Source organism: Vipera berus, assembly GCF_964194415.1.
Source record: "Vipera berus genome assembly, chromosome: 16".
NCBI classification, from domain to species: Eukaryota; Metazoa; Chordata; class Lepidosauria; order Squamata; family Viperidae; genus Vipera; species Vipera berus.
In genome coordinates this window covers 3,432,647-3,453,753 of record NC_138219.1, presented here as the reverse complement: position 1 = coordinate 3,453,753, position 21,107 = coordinate 3,432,647, and the positions used below count along the sequence as shown (strand labels likewise).

Genomic DNA, 21,107 nt, shown 5'->3' with positions numbered 1-21,107 from the left:
AGGCGCTCACTCTGCTACGCGGCACTCGGGTTTCGACCCGCCAAACTGCCGACCTTCTGATCGACAAGCTCAGCGTCCTAACCCACTTGCGTCCCTTTCCCCACCGCATCCCTGTTAGTACCTCTTTCTAATGCTTTGGTAAAACCACACCTGGAATCCAGTTTTGCTCACCACATTATAAAAAAGATGTTGAGACTCTGGAAAGAGTGCAGGGAAGAGCAATAAAGATGATTAGGGGGCTGGAGGCCAAAACATACGAAGAACGGTTGCTGGAATTGGGAGTGTCTAGTTTAATGAAGAGAAGGACGAAGGGAGGACATGATAGCCGTGTTCCAATATCTCAGGGGCTGCCCCAAAGAAGAGGGAGTCAAGCTATTCTCCAAAGCACCTGAAAGCAGGACAAGAAGCAACGGATGGAAACTCATCAAGGAGAGAAGCAACCTGGAACTAAGGAGAAACTTCCTGACAGTGAGGACAATTAACCAGTGGAACCACTTGCCTCTAGAACCTGTGGGTGCTCCATCACTGGAGGGTTTTAAGAACACATTGGACAACCATCTATCTGAAATGGTATATAGGGTTTCCTGCCTGAGCAAGGGGTTGGACTAGAAGACCTCAAAAGCCCCTTCCAGTTCTGTTATTCTGTATTCTGTGTGATTTGTACCGTTGCAGAAATGGGTATAGAGGAGCCACTGCCAGGTATTCCACCCGTGGCGTGGCAGTTTGTACTTTCCCAGCTTTCCCCCCCCACCCTCCCAGTCAGGCATTTTGTTCCGTGTTTCTTTCAGGCGCATTTTGAATTTGAACGCAGCGGGAATTCGAAACGAGCCCTCGCAGCCTTGTTCAACTAGTGCAGGGGTCGGCAACCTCGGCTCTTTTATGACTCGTGGACTTCAACTCCCAGAATTCCTGAGCCAGCATAGCTGGCTCAGGAATTCTGGGAGTTGAAGTCCACGAGTCATAAAAGAGCCGAGGTTGCCTACCCCTGAACTAGTGCGTGCTGAATGCTAGAGTTCTAAAGCTAGAAATACTTTGCCAAGGAAACTTATTTTAAAACATTAAAAAAAAAATAACTCCGGGGCAGCGAATGGGAGCAACATTGGACGGCAGCAGATGTTACTTACCTTTAAGCCAAAATAAGATTATAAGAGTTCTAAGTTCTAAGTTCCCTTTTTTCTCTCCCGGGGGAACCTTTGAAGTGTTTGGTTCCATCAGGAGATTCAGAATTTCCCACCTGTGACTTGGAATAAGATTGGGATACCAGGTTTACTTTTGGTTTATGTGCACCTTCCCCCCCCCCCCGCCCGGCTTCAATTTCTGTGCAAAACGGTCCCCCAGGATCCACTGATTTATTTACTTTCGCAATCCATAGGAACCGGCCTGCATTTTCTGCCACTTCCTGTTGTCCATCTCGTTCAGCAGGGCCAGGCCCTGAGCTTCAACTGCCGTGATCGCTGCAAAGCAGCCCACACACGTGCAACTACATACAAGTAGTCCTCTACTTACAACAGTTGGTTTAACGACCGTGGAAAAAAGTGACTTAGGACCGTTTTTCATAGTTGCGACCTTTGTAGCGTCCCCATGATCGTGCCATCAGAATTCAGGTGCTTGGCAACTAACTCATATTGATGACCGTTGCAGCGTCCCGGGGTCACGTGATCCCATTTTGCGGCCTTTTGACCAACAAAGTCAATGGGGAAAGCCAGATTCACTTAACAACCGTGTTACTGGCTTAGCAGCTGCAGTGATTCGCTTCCCAACTGTGGTAAGGCGGGTGGTAAAATGAGGCAAAACTCGCCTAACAAAAGTCTCAGTAATGTCCGTAAGTCAAGGACTATGTGTGTATATCCTTCTAACATATTTTATTGTGGTTTTTTTTAATCTAAGTGAAATGTTAGTAGTATATGTCGTAAGTCCATGTATGTTACACCATACGGTAAATAACTCTCTTCCATGAATTATTTGTGCTTGGGATTAAAAAAAGCTTTTTTTTTTCTCCTTGCAGTCAAAGAGAAGCTGACAGCCGATCCTGACAGCGAGATCGCCACCACGAGTTTACGAGTGTCGCTCATGTGTCCGGTAATGTCTACTAGCAGCGCTTGTCCGAAATGGTATAGGGTTTCCTGCCTGAGCAGGGGGTTGGACTAGATGACCTCCAAGGTCCCTTCCAGCTCTATCCTATTCTAAATGTTGTAGGGTTTCCTGCCTGAGCAGGGGGTTGGACTAAATGACCTCCAGGGTCCCTTCCAACTCTATTCTATTCTATTCTATTCTATTCTATTCTATTCTATTCTATTCTATTCTATTCTATTCTATTCTATTCTATTCTATTCTATTCTATTGTCTGAAATGGTGTAGAGTTTCCTGCCTGAGCAGGGGGTTGGATTAGATGACCTCCAAGGTCCCTTCCAGCTCTATTCTATTCTATTGTCCGAAATGGTATAGGGATTCCTGCCTGAGCAGGGGGTTGGACTAGATGACCTCCAAGGTCCCTTCCCACTTTATTATTATTATTACTGTTAAGTCTTTTTATGGTTTGGGGGGAAAAAGGCAATTTGCTTACTACCGAGAGAAACCCCATAAAATGTATTTACGGTTGGATGGTTTTCCACCCCAGAAACACGTATATAGGCGGTTGTCTATTTAAAACCCTAGTGAAGCCTTCCCATCACGGTTGTGGCTTGACGCAATTTTATAGTCCTTTTGTGCTGGCTGTTAGTACACAGCCGTCATAAAACCACTGCCGCAGTTGTTAAGCAAACACCGCGGTCATTAAAAGGAATCAATGACAGCTTTGCGAAATGCTGGGAGTGAACATAGGAAGTCCTCGGCTTATGACCACAATCGAGGCGCACCCCCCCCCCCAGATTTACGCTGTGAAGCGAGACATTTTGTTAAAAGCGAGTTTTGCCCCGTTTTACCACTTGACTTGCTGTACTTGTTACGTGAGTCGCTACGGTTGTTAAAATTAATAACACGGTCGTGAAGCAGATCGGGCTTCCCCTGATGACTTTGCTTGTCAGGGGTGTGTGTCACATCACACACACACACACACACCACTGAAACCGTCATAAATACGAGTCGGTTGCCAAATGTCCAAATTTTGATCATGTGACCGGGTGTGTGTGTGTTGCTGCTGCAATGGTTGTAACTCTGACAAATGGTCATCCATCACTGTAACTTTGTAAGGATTCCTGATAGTGGGTTTTAACTGCACTTGTAGAACGCAGTCGCAGGAATTGCAGGCAAGCTACAAATTGTGTGACTTGTCCCTGGAGTGTGCTGGAGGCCCCAGTGCAGGGCTAGGCAACCTTGGCTCTTTTTATGACTGGTGGACTTCAACTCCCAGAATTCCTGAGCCAGCCACGCTGAGGGGAAAGGGAGAGGTTTTCAAGCTGAGCCATGCTGGCTGAGGAATTCTGGGAGTTGAAGTCCGCGAGTCATGAAGGAGCCATAGTTCCCCCATGCTGGCTCAGGAATTCTGGGAGTTGAAGTCCACAAGTCATAAAAGAGGCCAAGGTTGCCTACCCCTGGCCTAGGCCACTATATGACTGGTGGACTTCAACTCCCAGAATTCCTGAGCCAGCCATGCTGAGGGGAAAGGGAGAGGTTTCCAAGCTGAGCCGTGCTGGCTGAGGAATTCTGGGAGTTGAAGTCCACGAGTCATGAAGGGGCCATAGTTCCCCCACGCTGGCTGAGGAATTCTGGGAGTTGAAGTCCACGAGTCATAAAAGAGGCCAAGGTTGCCTACTCCTGCCCCAGTGTTTGAGGGATGGCGAAGCACGGGCGAGGAGGATGCCATGTTGGGAGGGGGGGGGTTCCTCCACCGCAGGGGTGTGGGTCCTCTCCAAGCCACTCACCCTCCCCATCCCTTTCCTCCCCCCCCGCCAGCTGGGCAAGATGCGGCTGATCGTTCCCTGTCGTGCCTTTACCTGCACCCACCTCCAGTGCTTCGACGCGGCCCTCTACCTGCAGATGAACGAGAAGAAGGCCACCTGGACGTGTCCCGTCTGTGACAAGAAGGCTCCCTACGAGGGCTTGATCATTGACGGGTAAGGCTGGGCAGGCCGGGGGTGGGGTGGGGGGCTCCCTGTTCTCCTGCTGCCTCTGGGCCCTTTCAGGAGAGCCTTGGGGGAGGGGGCCGTCTGGAGATCACCAAGCTGCTCCTGAATCCGAACAGAGCTGGAAGGGACCTTGGAGGTCTTCTAGTCCAGCCCCCTTCCTCAAGCGGGAGATCCTGTATTGTTTCAGACAAGTGGCTATCTCCGGTCTCTTCTTAAAAGCCTCCAGTGACGGAGCACCCACAACTTCTGGAGGCAGGTTGTTCCACTGGTTAATTGTTCTCACTGTCAGGAAGTTTCTCCTTAGTTCCAGGTTGCTTCTCTCCTTGGTCAGTTTCCATCCATTGCTTCTCGTCCTGCTTTCAGGCGCTTTGGAGGATAGCTTGACTCCCTTTTCTTTGGGGCAGCCCCTCAAATACTGGAACTCTGCTATCATGTCAATCCTGGTCCTTCTTTTCATTAAACCAGACAATAGTCCATTCCTGCAACCATTTTTTAAAAAAATATATTTTAGTCTCCAGGCCTTTAATCATGTTCGTTGCTCTTCTTCGTACTTTTTTCCAAAGTCTCAACATCTTGTTTTGTAATGTGGTGACCAGAACTGGATGCAGCATTCCCAAGATTTCAGACCCCTTTTAACTGACAGGCCTAGGGGATGTCTTGCAACCCGTGAAATTTGGGGGCGGGGGGTTGGCTTCAAAACTAGGGGAGACATGATAGCAGTGATCCAGTATCTAAGGGGCTGCCACAAAGAAGAGGGGGGCAGGTTGTGCACCAAAGCACCAGAGGGAAGGATGAGAATCAACGGTTGAAAACTGATCAAGGAGAGAAGCCACCTGGAACTAAGGAGAAACTTCCTGACAGTGAGGACAATTAATCAGTGGAACTCCTTGCCTAAAGAAATCGTGGGCAATCCATCACTGGAGATTTTTAAGAAGAGACTGGACATCCACCTGTCTGAGATGGTATAGGTTTTCCTGCTTGAGCAGGGGGCTGGACTAGAAGACCTCCGAGGTCCCTTCCAGCTCTATTATTCTATTCTAAATTCGAAAAAGACTGAAGGAGACGGGGCGATTATCGTGTAATACACAAACAGAAATACCTGCGCTTGGTGACTTGACATGAAATACCTGCACTTGGTGACTGAGTTCTGAAGCCTTAAACCAGACATGTCAAACACAAGGCCCGGGGGCCGGATCCGGCCCGTGAAGTGGTTTCATGCGGCCCGCGAAGCCATCCTGGAAACAGTGAGAGAACGGCTCCCACTGCCTTGGACCCGGCCCAGAGACTCTCCTTCTGCCAGAGAGCCCCAGATCTGTCCCACTCCTGCCCAGGCCCCCATAGGCACCCTTGATGCCAACGATGTAGAGCTGGCCACACCCACCCAGCAGGCCATAGGCACTCTAGCCACGCCCACCCAGTAGGCCACGCCCACCCTGGCCATACCCACCCGGCCCCTTGAGGGCAACCGCAGTGCTGATGCGGCCCTCAATGAAATTGAGTTTGACACCCCTGCCTTAAACCATGGCTTGCATATAACTCCCAACACCTTGCAAGAGTTTTTCCAAGCATGGGCCCAAAAGCGGGCGGAAAGATGATAGATGCAAGGTGGCAAGAGTTCTTTAAACTCCCCTGAGCGACGCTGCCTTGCTGGTGGGGACGTAAGTCTGGAGACCCAGTGGGACCCCTGCTCAAGGGGGGTCTCTGAGAAGCTTCAACGGCTCGGTTCCTGTCCAGTGCTCTCCGTCAACTGTCCCTCCTCCTGAACTGCTCCCCTCCTCAGGCTGTTCATGGAGATCCTGAACTCCGTTACGGACTGCGATGAGATCCAGTTCATGGAAGACGGTTCCTGGTGCCCTATGAAGCCCAAGAAGGAGAACCAGGAGGTTTGCCAGCCGTCTGCTTACAATGGCCTGGAAGGTAGGTGAAGACCCGGCTTTGACGCGCTGGCCATGGCTCTTGGGCATGAAAGGAGGGCCCTGGCTGGTCTGTGTGTGTGTGTTTGTGTGTGCGCGCGCTGTGGTGCCAGGAGCAGAGAGGGGTCCTTGGTGCAAGAGGTGAAGTAGGTGGAGGCTTGGCTTTGATGCGCTGGCCATGGCTCTTGGGCATGAAAGGAGGGCCCTGGCCGATGTGTGTGCATGTGTGTGTTTGTGTGTGTGCGCGCTGTGGTGCCAGGAGCAGAGGGGGGTCCTTGGTGCAAGAGGTGAAGTAGGTGGAGGCTCGACTTTGACGCGCTGGCCATGGCTCTTGGGCATGAAAGGAGGGCCCTGGCTGGTGTGTGTGTGTGTGTTTGTGTGTGTGCGCGCGCTGTGGTGCCAGGAGCAGAGAGGGGTCCTTGGTGCAAGAGGTGAAGTAGGTGGAGGCTCGGCTTTGACGCGCTGGCCATGGCTCTTGGGCATGAAAGGAGGGCCCTGGCTGGTGTGTGTGTTTGTGTGTGCGTGCGCTGTGGTGCCAGGAGCAGAGAGGGGTCCTTGGTGCAAGAGGTGAAGTAGGTGGAGGCTCGGCTTTGACGCGCTGGCCATGGCTCTTGGGCATGAAAGGAGGGCCCTGGCGGGTGTGTGTGCATGTGTGTGTGTGTGTGTGTGTGTGTGTGTGTGCGCGTGCGCTGTGGTGCCAGGAGCAGAGAGGGGTCCTTGGTGCAAGAGGTGAAGTAGGTGGAGGCTCGGCTTTGACGCGCTGGCCATGGCTCTTGGGCATGAAAGGAGGGCCCTGGCTGGTGTGTGTGTGTGTGTGTGTGTGTGTGTGCTGTGTTGCCAGGAACAGAGAGGGATCCTCGGTGCAAGAGGTCCCAAATCTGGGAGCTTCTCTGCAGCCGTTTGCCCCCCTTCTGCACACGGAGGCTCCTCTGGGGTGTCTCAGTGGCTGATGACTTAGCATCGTGGCGTCCCGGGGATTGTGCCACGCACAAGGTCTGGCTGTGTGAAGCCAGTTTCTGAGCGTTGCCATTGTTGTGTTGCTTGCAGCCTCCCTCTACACAGTAAGTTCAGATGGAAAGCCGCTGCCCGAAAGCAAGAAGAAGGTGGAGGTGATTGACCTGACCCTGGACAGCTCTTCGGACGACGAGGACCCCCCTGCCAAGAAAGTGTGTTCTCTCGCCATTGCGGCCATCCCGCCAGCAGCGGGACCAAAAGGGTAGGGGTTGTGGTCTCAGAGGCCTTTCCTTCCTCTGGCTTGGCCGATTTCTCTGAGCCGGACCTGGTGATGGGCAGACTCTTAGGATATAGAATCCTAGGCCTGGAAGGGATCTCGGAGTTGGTCTAGTCCAACCCGCCGCCCGAGGCAGGGGTCCTTACTTCATCTGGGACAAAGGGCAGTGCAGTCTTTTCTGCAAAGCCTCCAGTGACGTAGCATCCACAACTTCTGGAGGCAAGCTATTCCTTTGAGGGGTAGGCAACCTTGGCTCTTTTGTGACTGTTGTTGTTGTTGTTGTTAGCTGCGAAGTCGTGTCCGACCCATCGCGACCCTATGGACAACATTCCTCCAGGCCTTCCTGTCCTCTACCATCTTCTGGAGTCCATTTAAGCTCGCGCCTACTGCTTCAGTGACTCCATCCAGCCACCTCATTCTCTGTCGTCCCCTTCTTCTATTGCCCTCGATCTTTCCCAGCATTAGGCTCTTCTCCAGTGAGTCCTTCCTTCTCATTAGGTGGCCAAAGTACTTGAGTTTTAGCTTCAGAATCTGGCCTTCTAAAGAGCAGTCAGGATTGATCTCCTCTAGGACTGACCGGTTTGATCGCCTTGCAGTCCAAGGGACTCGCAGGAGTCTTCTCCAGCACCAGAGTTCAAAGGCCTCAATTCTTTGGCGCTCAGCCTTTCTTATGGTCCAACTTTCACTGCCATACATTGCAACTGGGAAGACCATAGCCTTGACTATACGCACTTTTGTTGACAGGGTGATGTCTCTGCTTTTTAGTGTGCTGTCTAGATTTGCCATGGCTTTCCTCCCCAGGAGCAAGCGTCTTTTAATTTCTTGGCTACAGTCCCCGTCTGCAGTGATCTTGGAGCCCAGGAAAATAAAATCTGTCACTACCTCCATTTCTTCCCCATCTATTTGCCAGGAATTGAGAGGGCCAGATGCCATGATCTTGGTTTTCTTAATGTTAAGTTTCAACCCAAGTTTTGCACTCTCCTTCTTCACCCGCAACAAGAGGCTCTTTAGTTCTTCTTCACTTTCTGCCATTAGAGTGGTATCATCTGCGTATCTTAGGTTGTTGATATTTCTTCCGGCAATCTTAATTCCAACTTTTGATTCATCTAGCCCTGCCTTTCTCATGATGTGCTCTGCATATAAGTTAAATAGGCAGGGCGACAGTATACAGCCTTGCCGGACTCCTTTCCCAATTTTGAACCAATCAGTGGTTCCGTGTCCAGTTCTCACTGTTGCTTCTTGACCCGCATATAGGTTTCTCAAGAGACAAATAAGATGGTCTGGTACTCCCATCTCTTTAAGAACTTGCCACAGTTTGTTGTGATCCACACAATCAAAGGCTTTAGCATAGTCAATGAAGCAGAAGTAGATGTTTTTCTGGAACTCCCTAGCTTTCTCCATGATCCAGCGTATGTTGGCAATTTGATCTCTAGTTCCTCTGCCTCTTCGAAATCCTGCCTGTACTTCTGGTAGTTCTCGATCCACATACTGCTGAAGTCTAGCTTGTAGGATTTTAAGCATGACTTTACTAGCATGAGAAATGAGTGCAATGGTGCGATAGTTTGAACATTCTTTGGCACTGCCTTTCTTTGGAATTGGAATGTAAACTGATCTTTTCCAATCCTGTGGCCACTGTTGAGTTTTCCAAATTTGCTGGCAAATTGAGTGTAGCACTTTTACTGCATTGTCTTTTAAGATTTTGAATAGCTCAGCTGGAATACTGTCACTTCCACTAGCTTTGTTGTTGCTCAGTTTTTCTAAGGCCCACTTCACTTCACATTCTAGGATGTCTGGCTCGAGGTCAGTGACCACCTCATTGTGATTATCAGGGACGTTAAGCTCATTCTTGTATAGTTCTTCTGTGTAATTTTGCCACCTCTTCTTAATCTCTTCTGCCTCTGTTAGGTCCCTGCCATGTTGGTCCTTTATCATGCCCATTTTTGCATTAAACGTTCCCTTCATTTCTCCAATTTTCTTGAAAAGATCTCTGGTCCTCCCTATTCTATTGTTTTCTTCTATTTCTTTGCACTGTTCATTTAAGAAGGCATTCTTATCTCTTCTAGCTATTCTCTGGAATTCTGCATTCAATTGGGCGTATCTTTCTTTTTCTCCCTTGCCTTTCGCTTCCCTCCTTTCCTCAGCTATTTGCAAAGCTTCCTCAGACAGCCATTTTGCTTTCTTGCATTTCTTTTTCTTTGGGATGGTTTTGGTTGCTACCTCTTGTACAATGTTGCGAACCTCTGTCCATAGTTCTTCAGGCACTCTGTCTATCAGATCTAATACCTTAAATCTATTTGTCACCTCTACTGTATATTCAACAGGGATATGATTTAATTCATACCTGACTGGCCTAGTGCTTTTCCCTACTTTCTTCAGTTTAAGCCTAAACTTTGCAAGGAGAAGCTCATGGTCTGAGCCACAGTCAGCTCCTGGTCTTGTTTTTACTGACTGTATAGAGCTTCTCCATCTTTGGCTGCAGAGCATATAGTCAATCTGATTTCTGTGTTGACCATCTGGTGATGTCCATGTGTAGAGCCGTCTCTTGGGTTGTTGGAAAAGAGTGTTTGCTATGACCATCGCGTTCTCTTGACAGAATTCTATCAGCCTGTGCCCTGCTTCATTTTGCACTCCAAGGCCAAACTTGCCTGTTATTCCAGTTATCTTTTGGCTTCCTACTTTAGCATTCCAATCCCCCATGATGATAAGAACATCATTTTTTGGTGTTAGTTCTATAAGGTGCTGTAGTGCTTCATAGAACTGGTCAATTTCATCCTCTTCAGCACTGGTGGTTGGGGCATAGACTTGGACTACTGTGATATTGAATGGTTTGCCTTGGATTCGAACTGAGATCATTCTGTCATTTTGAGGATTGTATCCCAGTATTGCTTTTCCTACTCTTTTATTGACTATGAAGGCTACTCCATTTCTTCTGAAGGATTCTTGCCCACAGTAGTATACCTGATGGTCATCTGAATTAAATTCACCCATTCCTGTCCATTTTAGTTCGCTGATACCTAAGATGTCAATGTTCAGTCTTGTCATCTCTTGTTTGACCACGTCCAGCTTTCCTTGATTCATGGATCTTACATTCCAGGTTCCTATGGAGAAAAAATCTTTACAGCATTGGACTTTCCTTTCACCACCAGACACATCCACAGCTGAGCGTCCTTTCGGCTTTGGCCCAGTCGCTTCATTCTTTCTGGCGCTACTAGTACTAGCCCTCTGCTCTTCCCCAGTAGCATATTGGACGCCTTCCGACCTGAGGGGCTCATCTTCCAGCGTCATATCGTTTTGCCTTTTGGTACTGTCCATAGGGTTTTCATGGCAAAGATACTGGAGTGGGTTGCCATTTCCTTCTCCAGTGGATCACGTTTTGTCAGAACTCTCTGCTATGACCTGTCCGTCTTGGGTGGCCCTGCACGGCATAGCTCATAGCTTCATTGAATTACGCAAGCCCCTTCGCCACGACAAGGCAGTAATCCATGAAGGGGCTTTTGTGACTGGTGGACTTCAACTCCCAGAATTCCTCAGCCAGCATGGGGGAACTATGCCCCTTCATGATTCGTGGACTTCAACTCCCAGAATTCCTCAGCCAGCATGGGGGAACTATGGCCCCTTCATGACTCGTGGACTTCAACTCCCAGAATTGCTGAGCCAGCATGGCTCAGCTTGGAAACCTCTCCCTTTCCCCTCAGCATGGCTGGCTCAGGAATTCTGGGAGTTGAAGTCCACAACTCATAAAGCGGCCTAGGCCTAGGCCAGGGGTAGGCAACCTTGGCCCTTTTATGACTGGTGGACTTCAACTCCCAGAATTCCTGAGCCAGCATGGGGGAACTCTGGCCCCTTCATGACTGGTGGACTTCAACTCCCAGAATTCCTGAGCCAGCATGGCTCAGCTTGGAAACCTCTCCCTTTCCCCTCAGCGTGGCTGGCTCAGGAATTCTGGGAGTTGAAGTCCATGAGTCATAAAAGAGCCAAGGTTGCCTACCCCTGTGTAACTAGAAAAACTTCCCTTTTTAGCTTTTCTTTCTTTCTGGCTCTTTTTCTGGGAGGTCCAGGAAGGTGAAACAGATTAGCTTGTGTTCATAACGGCTCACGATTGTGTGTTTAAGGTTGGTGTGTGTGTGTGTGTGTGTGTGTGTGTGTGTGTTGAAGAGTTAAATGAACTTCCTTGGATTAATTCATCAGGTGAATGTATTTATTCTGGGAGAGAGATAAATTGCCTCTCAGCCCTTCTGAACAGGGGCCTGGGTCTTCTGCCCCTCAATCTTGCCGACTTTCACTGGCCCCCTCTTGTCTTCCCCCCCCCTTTTCCCATCCTTACGTATGAAGTGGCCTTGATCCGTCAAATCTTAATATAAAGTGGATTAATGTTTAAAGCCTGGATGTGCAGCTGCACGGCACAGTTGAGCTTCTTTTGGGATAATAATATCCTGCGGAATTTAATCTTTGGAATGTAATCTTCTCTGGAAGACCCCAGGCCCTTTCTGTGTGTGGCGGGGGGGGGGGGAGGGGGGTTGACAAGCAATTTATCTTTCTCTGGTAATTCTTCGGGATATTATCAGACCAGAGTTGCTGAAAACTGCCCAAATTCCAAAATTCGATGAAAAAAACCCCCAAAAGTAGAACTCCCCAGCTCCTCTTCCCACCGGCTTGTGACCCTCAACCCCCCCCCAGAAGAAACAGAATTGGCCCCCAAAGGCTGCCGCAAATGTTCCTTTTCTCCCTGAGAACCCAACGGTCTTCCAGCCCTGCTAACCTTTCCTTTCCTTTCAGGGTTTTAAACGCAGACCACCAGCCCTCCTCGGTGCTGCGGAGCCCGCCAATGGCTGCGGTGGGCAGCGATTACCTCTCCGGCCTCCCCTTGTCCGACTACCACCCTTCTTATCCAGTCCCTTCAGACATTCAAGGTGAGCAGGGCCAGCTGGCTCCCAGCGTGGGCTCTCTTCCCTAAACTGGGGAGAACTGGAGAAGGAAAGGTGTCTGCAAGGTCCCTCAGCCTCAGCATTCCCCCCCACCCCCCCGGGAAGGACGACTCTTGAATCCGGCCTCCTTGCCGAAGGATTCTGTTCTATACTATGTTTCTATTCTATTCTATTATTCTATTCTATTCTGTATTTCTATACTATATTTCTATTCCTATTCCTATTCCTATTCTATTCTATTCTGTATTTCTATTCTATTCTATTCCTATTCTATTCTATTCTGTATTTCTATTCTATTCTATTCTATTCTATTCTATTCTATTCTATTCTATTCTATTCTATTCTATTCTATTCTATTCTATTCTATTCTATTCTATTCATTTCTATATTTCTATTCTATTCTGTTCCGTTCTGTATTTCTGTTCTATTATTATTCTATTCTGCTCTGTATTTCTATTCTATTCTATTATTCTATTCTATTCTGTATTTCTATTCTATTCTATTCTAATTCTATTATTCTATTCTATTCTAATTCTATTATTCTATTCTATTCTATTCTATTCTATTCTATTCTATTTTCTATTCTATTCTATTTTCTATTCTATTCTATTCTATTCTATTCTAATTCTATTATTCTATTCTATTCTGTATTTCTATATTTCTATTTCTATTCCTATTCTATTCTATTCTGTATTTCTATTCTATTCTATTCTAATTCTATTATTCTATTCTATTCTAATTCTATTATTCTATTCTATTCTATTCTGTATTTCTATTCTATTCTATTCTATTCTATTCTATTCTATTCTAATTCTATTATTCTATTCTATTATTCTATTCTATTCTATTCTATTATTTTCTATTCTATTCTATTTTCTATTCTATTCTATTCTATTCTATTCTATTCTATTCTATTCTATTCTATTCTATTCTATTCTAATTCTATTATTCTATTCTATTCTGTATTTCTATATTTCTATTCCTATTCCTATTCTATTCTATTCTGTATTTCTATTCTATTCTATTCTATTCTATTCTATTCTATTCTATTCTATTCTATTCTATTCTAATTCTATTATTCTATTCTATTCTATTCTATTCTATTCTATTCTATTCTATTCTATTCTATTCTATTCTATTCTAATTCTATTATTCTATTCTATTCTGTATTTCTATATTTCTATTCCTATTCCTATTCTATTCTATTCTATTCTGTATTTCTATTCTATTCTATTCTATTCTATTCTATTCTATTCTGTTCTGTTCTGTTCTATTCTATTCTATTCTATTCTATTCTAATTCTATTATTCTATTCTATTATTCTATTCTATTCTATTCTATTCTATTCTAATTCTATTATTCTATTCTATTCTATTCTATTCTGTTCTATTCTGTTCTATTCTAATTCTATTATTCTATTCTAATCTAATCTGTATTTCTATACTATATTTCTATTCTATTCTATTCTATTCTATTCTATTCTATTCTATTCTATTCTATTCTATTCTATTCTATTCTATTCCTTGGTGGTGGCAAGAAAAGATGAGCCGGATCCGAAATTCCTGCACGAAAACGTTAGGCTAATTCCCAAACCCCTCCCCAACGCCCCAGTCCACCGGGAGCCAACTTGGTGGTGCAAAGGAGTGGTGGGAACTCCCAGCCGAAGAGAGGAGCCAAACCAGATGGCCCTAAGGGCTTCTTTCCCCCCCACCCCAATTCCCAGGCAGATATAAGTAGAAACAATACAGAACCATCTTAGATTCTTCCAAAGCACACACACACACACACACACCCGGCTCCCTTCCGAATATCAGGGTTCCCATAGGGACCTGACAGAATCTAAGGTGAAGCTCACCTGTCTTAGTGGTATTGTGGCTTCTCGGTCTTGGATGGGTTTCAGCTTCTCGTGTGAACACAGCCCTGAAAGGGGCCAAGGCCCTTGTCTGGTTAGCAAGCCCTGATACTGCACCTCTGTCCTGTGGATGTTAGCCGCCTCTGAAGAACCCTAGTGCCATCCATCTCCCTTAAGTTAGTTAGCAGAGAAGGGCCCCGGGATCATTGTTTTTCCAAAAGTATACAGGTTTAGTCTAGTCTAGTCTAGTCTAGTCTAGTCTAGAATAGAATAGAATAGAATAGAATAGAATAGAATAGAATAGAATAGAATAGAATAGAATAGAATAGAATAGAATAGAATAGAATAGAATAGAATAGAATAGAATTATAGAATAGAAATACAGAATAGAATAATAGAATTAGAATAGAATAATAGAATTAGAATAGAACAGAATAGAAATACAGAATAGAATAATAGAATTAGAATAGAATAGAAAATAGAATAGAATAGAATAGAATAGAAATATAGTATAGAACAGAAATACAGAATAGAATAGAATAATAGAATTAGAATAGAATAGAAATGCAGAATAGAATAATAGAATTAGAATAGAATAGAATAGAAATATAGTATACAATAGAATAGAAATACAGAATAGAATAGAATAGAATAGAATAGAATAGAATAGAATTATAGAATAGAAATACAGAATAGAATAATAGAATTAGAATAGAATAATAGAATTAGAATAGAACAGAATAGAAATACAGAATAGAATAATAGAATTAGAATAGAATAGAAAATAGAATAGAATAGAATAGAATAGAAATATAGTATAGAACAGAAATACAGAATAGAATAGAATAATAGAATTAGAATAGAATAGAAATGCAGAATAGAATAATAGAATTAGAATAGAATAGAATAGAAATATAGTATACAATAGAATAGAAATACAGAATAGAATAGAATAGAATAGAATAGAATAGAATAGAATAGAATAGAATAGAATAGCTGGAAGGGACTTTGGAGGTCTTGAAGGGACTTTGGAGGTCTTCTAGTCCAGCCCCCTGCTCAAGCAGGAGAACTTATACCATCTCAGACAAGTGACCGTCTACCTCTTCTTAAAAACGATGGAGCATCCATGATTTCTGGTGGCAAGCCATTCCACTGGTTAATTGTCCTCACTGTCAGGAAGTTTCCTGGTTGCTTCTCTCTTTGGTCAGTTTCCAACCATTGTTTCTCGTCCTGCCCTCTGGTGCTTTGGAGAATGACCGCAATTGAACCCAGAATTTTATGTTGCTAAGTGAGAAATTAGTTAAGTGAGTTTTGCTCCATTTTGCAACTTGCCTTGCCGCAGTTGGTAAGGGTATCACTGCAGTTGTTAAATTAGTAACCCGGTTCTGAAGTGAATCTGCCTTACTCCCCTTGACTTTGCTTATCAGAGGTTTTCAAAAGCTGATCTGATCACGTGACCGCGGCACACTGCGACAGTCATAAATATGAGTCAGTCGCCCAACATCTCAATTTTGATCACGTGATCATGGGGATCCTGGAAAGGTCAGAACTGAAAAACAGTCATAAGTCTCTCTTTTTTTTGCTGCCATTGTTGAATGGTCACTAAACGAACTGTTGTAAGTCGAGGACTCCCTGTCTTTTTAAAATCTTTGCCTTCCTTCCAGTACATTCATTTTAGCATTAAGTTACTTTCCCCCTTTCCATTTCTCTAGGTCTGGATTTGTTTTCCTTCCTTCAGAATGAAAATCAGGTATGTTTTTCTCTCTTGTCTTCCGTCTCCCAACCACCCATTCATGAAATCCACAGCGTGGCCATTAAAATGGAAGGTGTCTTTTTCTGTGCGTTTAATTGCCTTGGTAACCCAGCAAGCTTACTTTTACAGCTCTTCAAGCCTTTTCAGACTTGCAAGACTCAGAGTCCAGAATAGCAGTTGCATAGGACAGGATAGAATAGGATGGAATAGATTAGAATAGAGAATGGGAATAGAACAGAAAATAGAATAGAATAGAAAATAGAATAGAATAATAGAATAGAATAGAACAGAAAACAGAATAGAATAAAAAATAGAATACAATAGAGAATGGGAATAGAATACAACAGAAAATAATAGAATAGAATAGAAATAGAAATAGAATTAGAATAGAATAGAATAGAATAGATTAGATATTGGAATAGAATAGAATAGAAATAGAATAGAATAGAATAGAATAGATTAGATATTGGAATAGAATAGAATAGAAATAGAATAGAATAGAAATAGAATAGAAATAGAAATAGAAATAGAATAGAATAGAATAGATTAGATTAGATATTGGAATAGAATAAAATAGAAATAGAATAGAATAGAAATAGAATAGAATAGAATAGATTAGATATTGGAATAGAATAGAAAGAATAGAATAGAATAGAATAGAATAGAATAGAATAGAATAGAATAGAATAGAATAGAATAGAATAGAATAGAATAGATATTGGAATAGAATAGAAATAAAATAGAATAGAATAGAATAGAATAGAATAGAATAGAATAGAATAGAATAGAATAGAATAGAATAGAATAGAATAGAATAAGCACTTTGACTTCTATACCGCTTCACAGTGCTTTACCGCCCTCTCTAAGCAGTTTACAGGGTCGGCCTATTTCCCCCAACCATCTGGGTCCTCATTTTACCGACCTCGGAAGGATGGAAGGCTGAGTCAACCTAGAGCCAGTCAGGATCGAACTGCCTAACTGCTGGCGGTGGGCAGTCGACAGACGAAGCCTGCAGTGCTGCATTCTAAGCACTGTGCCACCATGGCTGTATACCAAAGTTGAAACGGCAGGCAGCAGAAGATTGGCCTGTGATCACAGCTAGTCCTCAACTTACGACCACAATTGAGCCCCAAATTCCTGCTGTTAAGCGAGAGACATTTGTTAAGCCATTTTTGCCCCCTTTTACGACCTTTCTTGCCACAGCCGTTAAGTGAATCCCTGCAGTTGAGAAGTTAGCGACACGGTTGTTTAAACGAACCCGGCTTCCCCCTTGACTTGTGGCCCCGGGACACGGCAACCGTGATAAATACGAGCCCGCTGCCAAGCGTCCTGAAGTTTGACCTTGCGACCAACGGTCGTAAGTTTGAAAAACGGTCCCAAGTCCCTTTTCCCAGGGCCCTTGCAACTTTGCACGGTCCCTAAACAAACTCTGGTAAGTTGAGGACGACCTGTAGCTCCTTCAGCCCCAGGACTCGGGGTGCGCAGCGAGTGTGCCAAGGGCAAAAGACAAAAATGCTCGTCCTTGTTAACCACGCGTCTTTTCCTCTTGCAGCATTACGGGCCCTCCGTGATCACCTCTTTAGACGAGCAGGACTCGCTCAGCCATTTTTTCCAGTACCGGGGGCCCTCCCCGCACTTCATGAGCCCCCTGGCTCCGATCGTGGTGGGCTCCCACAGTGGGGTCGGCTCCCCCACCGGCAGCCGCATGAACAGCATGGTCTCTTCGCCCACGGCCAGCTTGCGGGAGAGCCACGGTGCCATGGGAAGCAGCCCGGCTCTGCCAGGGTGTCGGCCAGACATCATCTCTCTGGACTAAAGCGGCGGCGGGGGGGGGGGGGGGAACGACACCCTCTGGGACTCCCTTCCCCTCTGGAAGAAGGAAGACATTTTGGCAACTGAGGCAACGCGTCAGCAGCTGAGAAGAGGAGAGGAGAGAAGGCAGAGGGTTTTCACTCAGTGCCCGCTGTCGTCCTAGAGTGAGCCTGGGAAATCGTGGCAGTTTTAAAGCTGGAAACTTTCCTGGAAGCTAAGCTTCCAGTCCTTGTGGATTGCCCAGGGCTCCGTCTCTGAAACCCAGTTTAAGGTGGGCAGGGTGGGACGAGTGCAGCGGATGGGAGCCTGGGGGGGGGGCATTTGAAAGTCTGCATGGCTCGAACCCGGAACAAGCAGTTAGGACCACCCTGGGTCAAGCTTGGCCCAGGTTCCTTGGATCGGGAGCCCGCTGACCAAATCTGAAGGCTGCGTTGAGCTCCACGTTGTGAAGATTTGAAGGTTAAAGCATTTTGAATCGGGAACATTTGGCTCCTCCTTGGATTAAAACAAGCATTATTATTTTATTTTTTTTTGGAAGGATGCTGGCTAGACCAATTGAGGCCAATAGGAACGTTTGTATTTTCAGAGCTCTGTTGTGGGGAAAGAGCACAGTTTTTTTCCCCCCAACCAGTTTTTTTTTTCTTCTCTAACTCCCATAGTGTATTTTCTCTACTTATAAAAGACCAACAGCCTCTTCAGAGGGTTGAAGGTGTGACAAGGGAATTCTGAGTTTTAGAAAATTCCACTGCTTTCTGTTGCTCCCCACCTGTTTTTTTTTATATACACGTCATTACGATTTAGCCTCGGCTGCGTTCTCACATTCGGCTACGCCTTGGTGGAGGTTTTTGGTTCTCAGTGATGCAGGATGTCGCCTAGTATGAAACAGGCAGTCGGGGTTTGCCCAACCGATCATGGTTATAACAAATGCTGTTTGTTATTATATATATATATATATATACACAAAGCTGGTGATGGTCAGGAGGCACCGGGGCTGTCTAACCATGGCATGGCCAGTCTTCCAATAACACTGAGTTGGGATCCCGCTACTTTTTGCGGGGCGCCAGTGGGCTCTGTTCCAAAGAAGTGGGAACAAAGCCTAATTTGAATTTGGTTGACCGCTTTCGTTTTTAAAAAGTTAAATTTAGCCCTGCCCACGTGAATGTTTTTCTTTCTCTCGCAACTTGGGGTTCAACCCCTGAGGATCCAGGCTGCGCTATCCGTGGGCACCGTCCCTTCGTCCAAGAGGAGAAGACCTCGTCACGTAAAGCTTGCAAGAAACAATCTGCCTGCGACTTCTCTTCGAGGAATCCTTGGGGGGAATTCCCGTAGGCATCCAGAGAGAGCTGCCCTTTTGGAGAAGGCAGAACACCCCTCGCCTTCCCTTTGGGGAAGGGTCTGCCCTCTTTGCTCATCCGTGCCCCCCCCCTCTTCCGTTTTGGAAATCTCTACGCAGAGACGGGATGCTCGCCTTGTCCTGGGGCGAAAAAGTTGCCGGGGAGATCTCGCCGGAGACGTTGGAGCTGTGAGGTGCGAAGTTTGAATCCCAACTTCGGTGAAGCACGACTGCCACCCCCCACCCCCAGAACAGAAGGCAATTCTTCTCGGACACTCCTAGCTTCAGATTTTTCTAGAATCCAACCAGAGCTGCCATCGGGCCACCGTAGAGAGCCCTGGGAACGCGCCGGGTGGACTTTTTAGGATTTCCGTTGGGGCACCTGGCACTGCCTGCCTGGAGTGGACTTGCAGGGGTGGGCGGGGCGGGCGGGAATACCCTTTGAAGCTGGCTTTCCATACCTCTGGGGTGGGCTCAGGTGCCAAGGGCTGCCTTCCAAAATCCCACCATCCGGTGGCCGTTACTGGTGGTTTTCTGGGGATTGCCCGGTCTGTAGGCTCTTGCTGTTACGATGTATTTTTTTACACTTTAAATCTTGTATTTTCACCCCTCTTAAAAGTATTTCCAGCCAATCCTGTACAGAGAACAAAAGATCGATCTATCTATCTATATAATCTATATATATATCTATATTACGATGATCTATATTTTCTGTTTTTGTACATAATGCAACTCCAAAGATCTTTTCTCTGCATTTTTTTTTCCTCCTTCCTTTCCTGAGGACTAAATGAAGGTTGCGTCATACTTTGCACACGTGGAAGCGAGCGTGAGGGGCAGTGCATTGTCCGTTGCACGGCTAATTTATATATTTATGTATGTGTTCTGAGGTGTGTGTGTGTGTTTTTCAGTTCGAAGCTTTCTTGAGTCCAACTGTTCAGCCGCCTCTTCCCACCTCTACAGCCAGCCAGGTGTTTGAGCCAGAACTGCCCCGACGGAGTCAGCGGGGGTCAAGTCCGGTCTGAGACGGAATGAAGGAAACTTTGTAATTTTGCAATTTCCCCCCCCCCCCCCCTTCAAGGCATTTGCTTTCTGCATTATTTCCCAAAGCCTCAGTGGAGAAGGCCGGATTCCTATTTGAAGCGGGCTGTGGGTTAATTTTAATACTGCTTGTGACCCGCATCTCATCGTGGTGTGGCTTTCGTTCAAGTCTTTCCCAATCAAAGGGAAGGTTTTTTTTTTCCCCGGGACAGCCAAAGTTTTCCTAGATGTGCCCAGGAAGGGGGGGGGGGTCTATGACAACTTCCCGTGGACGCCACGGGACAAAGAATAACACACTAATATCGAAGAAACGGTGGAACAGAATCATTAAAGGAAAGACGCCAAAGGAGGGACAGAGTGAAATTTATTTAAAACAAATTAAGAACAAAAAAACCCCTTCCTTTTGGACATTCACAGAATGACAAAAATGGAAATATTTTTTTAAAAATTTATTTGAAATAATTAAGTGGGATTGTTAAATTCTCCTGCAGTGAGTTGTCTCCAGGAAGGAGACTCGGCTAGGGCAGCGGAGGCCGAGACCCCGTTTGCAGCCGGTGGCTGGCTGGGCAGGTGGGGAAGAGGCTGACTTGCCAACCTTTTAGTGGACCCTTTTATTCTGGGCTTATTTATTCTGCCATATCCTTGTTTTTATCAGCTCGGAGCCATGGTGTATATGCCTTTGTATAGAAACATATAATAATAAAAAAAAAGTTGCAAAGAGCTGTGGTCCCATGTCATTAAGGGTCTCTCATCTTGGCTGTGTGGTTGGCTTTCCCCCCCCCCCCAGCCTTGTAAATATAAGTTGGGGAGGGTGTGTGTGTGTGAAGTGGTTGGCACAATCCCAGTTCCTAACGAAGGTAATTTTCTTTCCGTTTACGCCGATTTCCATTTAGGGCAACCAAATTATTTTAGTGGGGCCGAGTGGATTTTTCCATCTTCATTTCCTTTCCCCCCCCCACACACACACACACATCATAGTCTTGTTTACTACCACCACTTTGTTTTTTTTTTGTTATGTATTTTTTTTTTACAGTTTGTAACATTTTATTAGATTGGAATAAAATACAAAAGTAAATAGTAGAACATTGCAAGGAGGAAAAAAGGGAGGGAAAGTGACGGGGAAAAAGGAAAAAAAAAAGGCATTGACTTCCGAATTCCTCTGTTGCAGGAGAATAAAGCATTATCA

The 21,107-nt window shown here is 45.6% G+C and overlaps 1 protein-coding gene across 2 annotated transcripts in view; it reads left to right on the top strand.

Moving 5' to 3' along the window:
* PIAS3 (protein inhibitor of activated STAT 3) overlaps positions 1–21,107 on the top strand; it is a 46,868-nt gene extending 25,761 nt beyond the window's left edge. For both annotated transcript variants that reach the window (XM_081340329.1, XM_081340328.1), the window contains exons 8-14: positions 2,006–2,079; positions 3,892–4,052; positions 5,845–5,981; positions 7,025–7,193; positions 11,985–12,118; positions 15,698–15,735; positions 17,291–21,107. In XM_081340329.1, the coding sequence (XP_081196455.1) occupies positions 2,006–2,079; positions 3,892–4,052; positions 5,845–5,981; positions 7,025–7,193; positions 11,985–12,118; positions 15,698–15,735; positions 17,291–17,554 (977 nt within the window). In that variant the 3' untranslated portion in view covers positions 17,555–21,107. The remainder of the gene's footprint in view (positions 1–2,005; positions 2,080–3,891; positions 4,053–5,844; positions 5,982–7,024; positions 7,194–11,984; positions 12,119–15,697; positions 15,736–17,290) is intronic.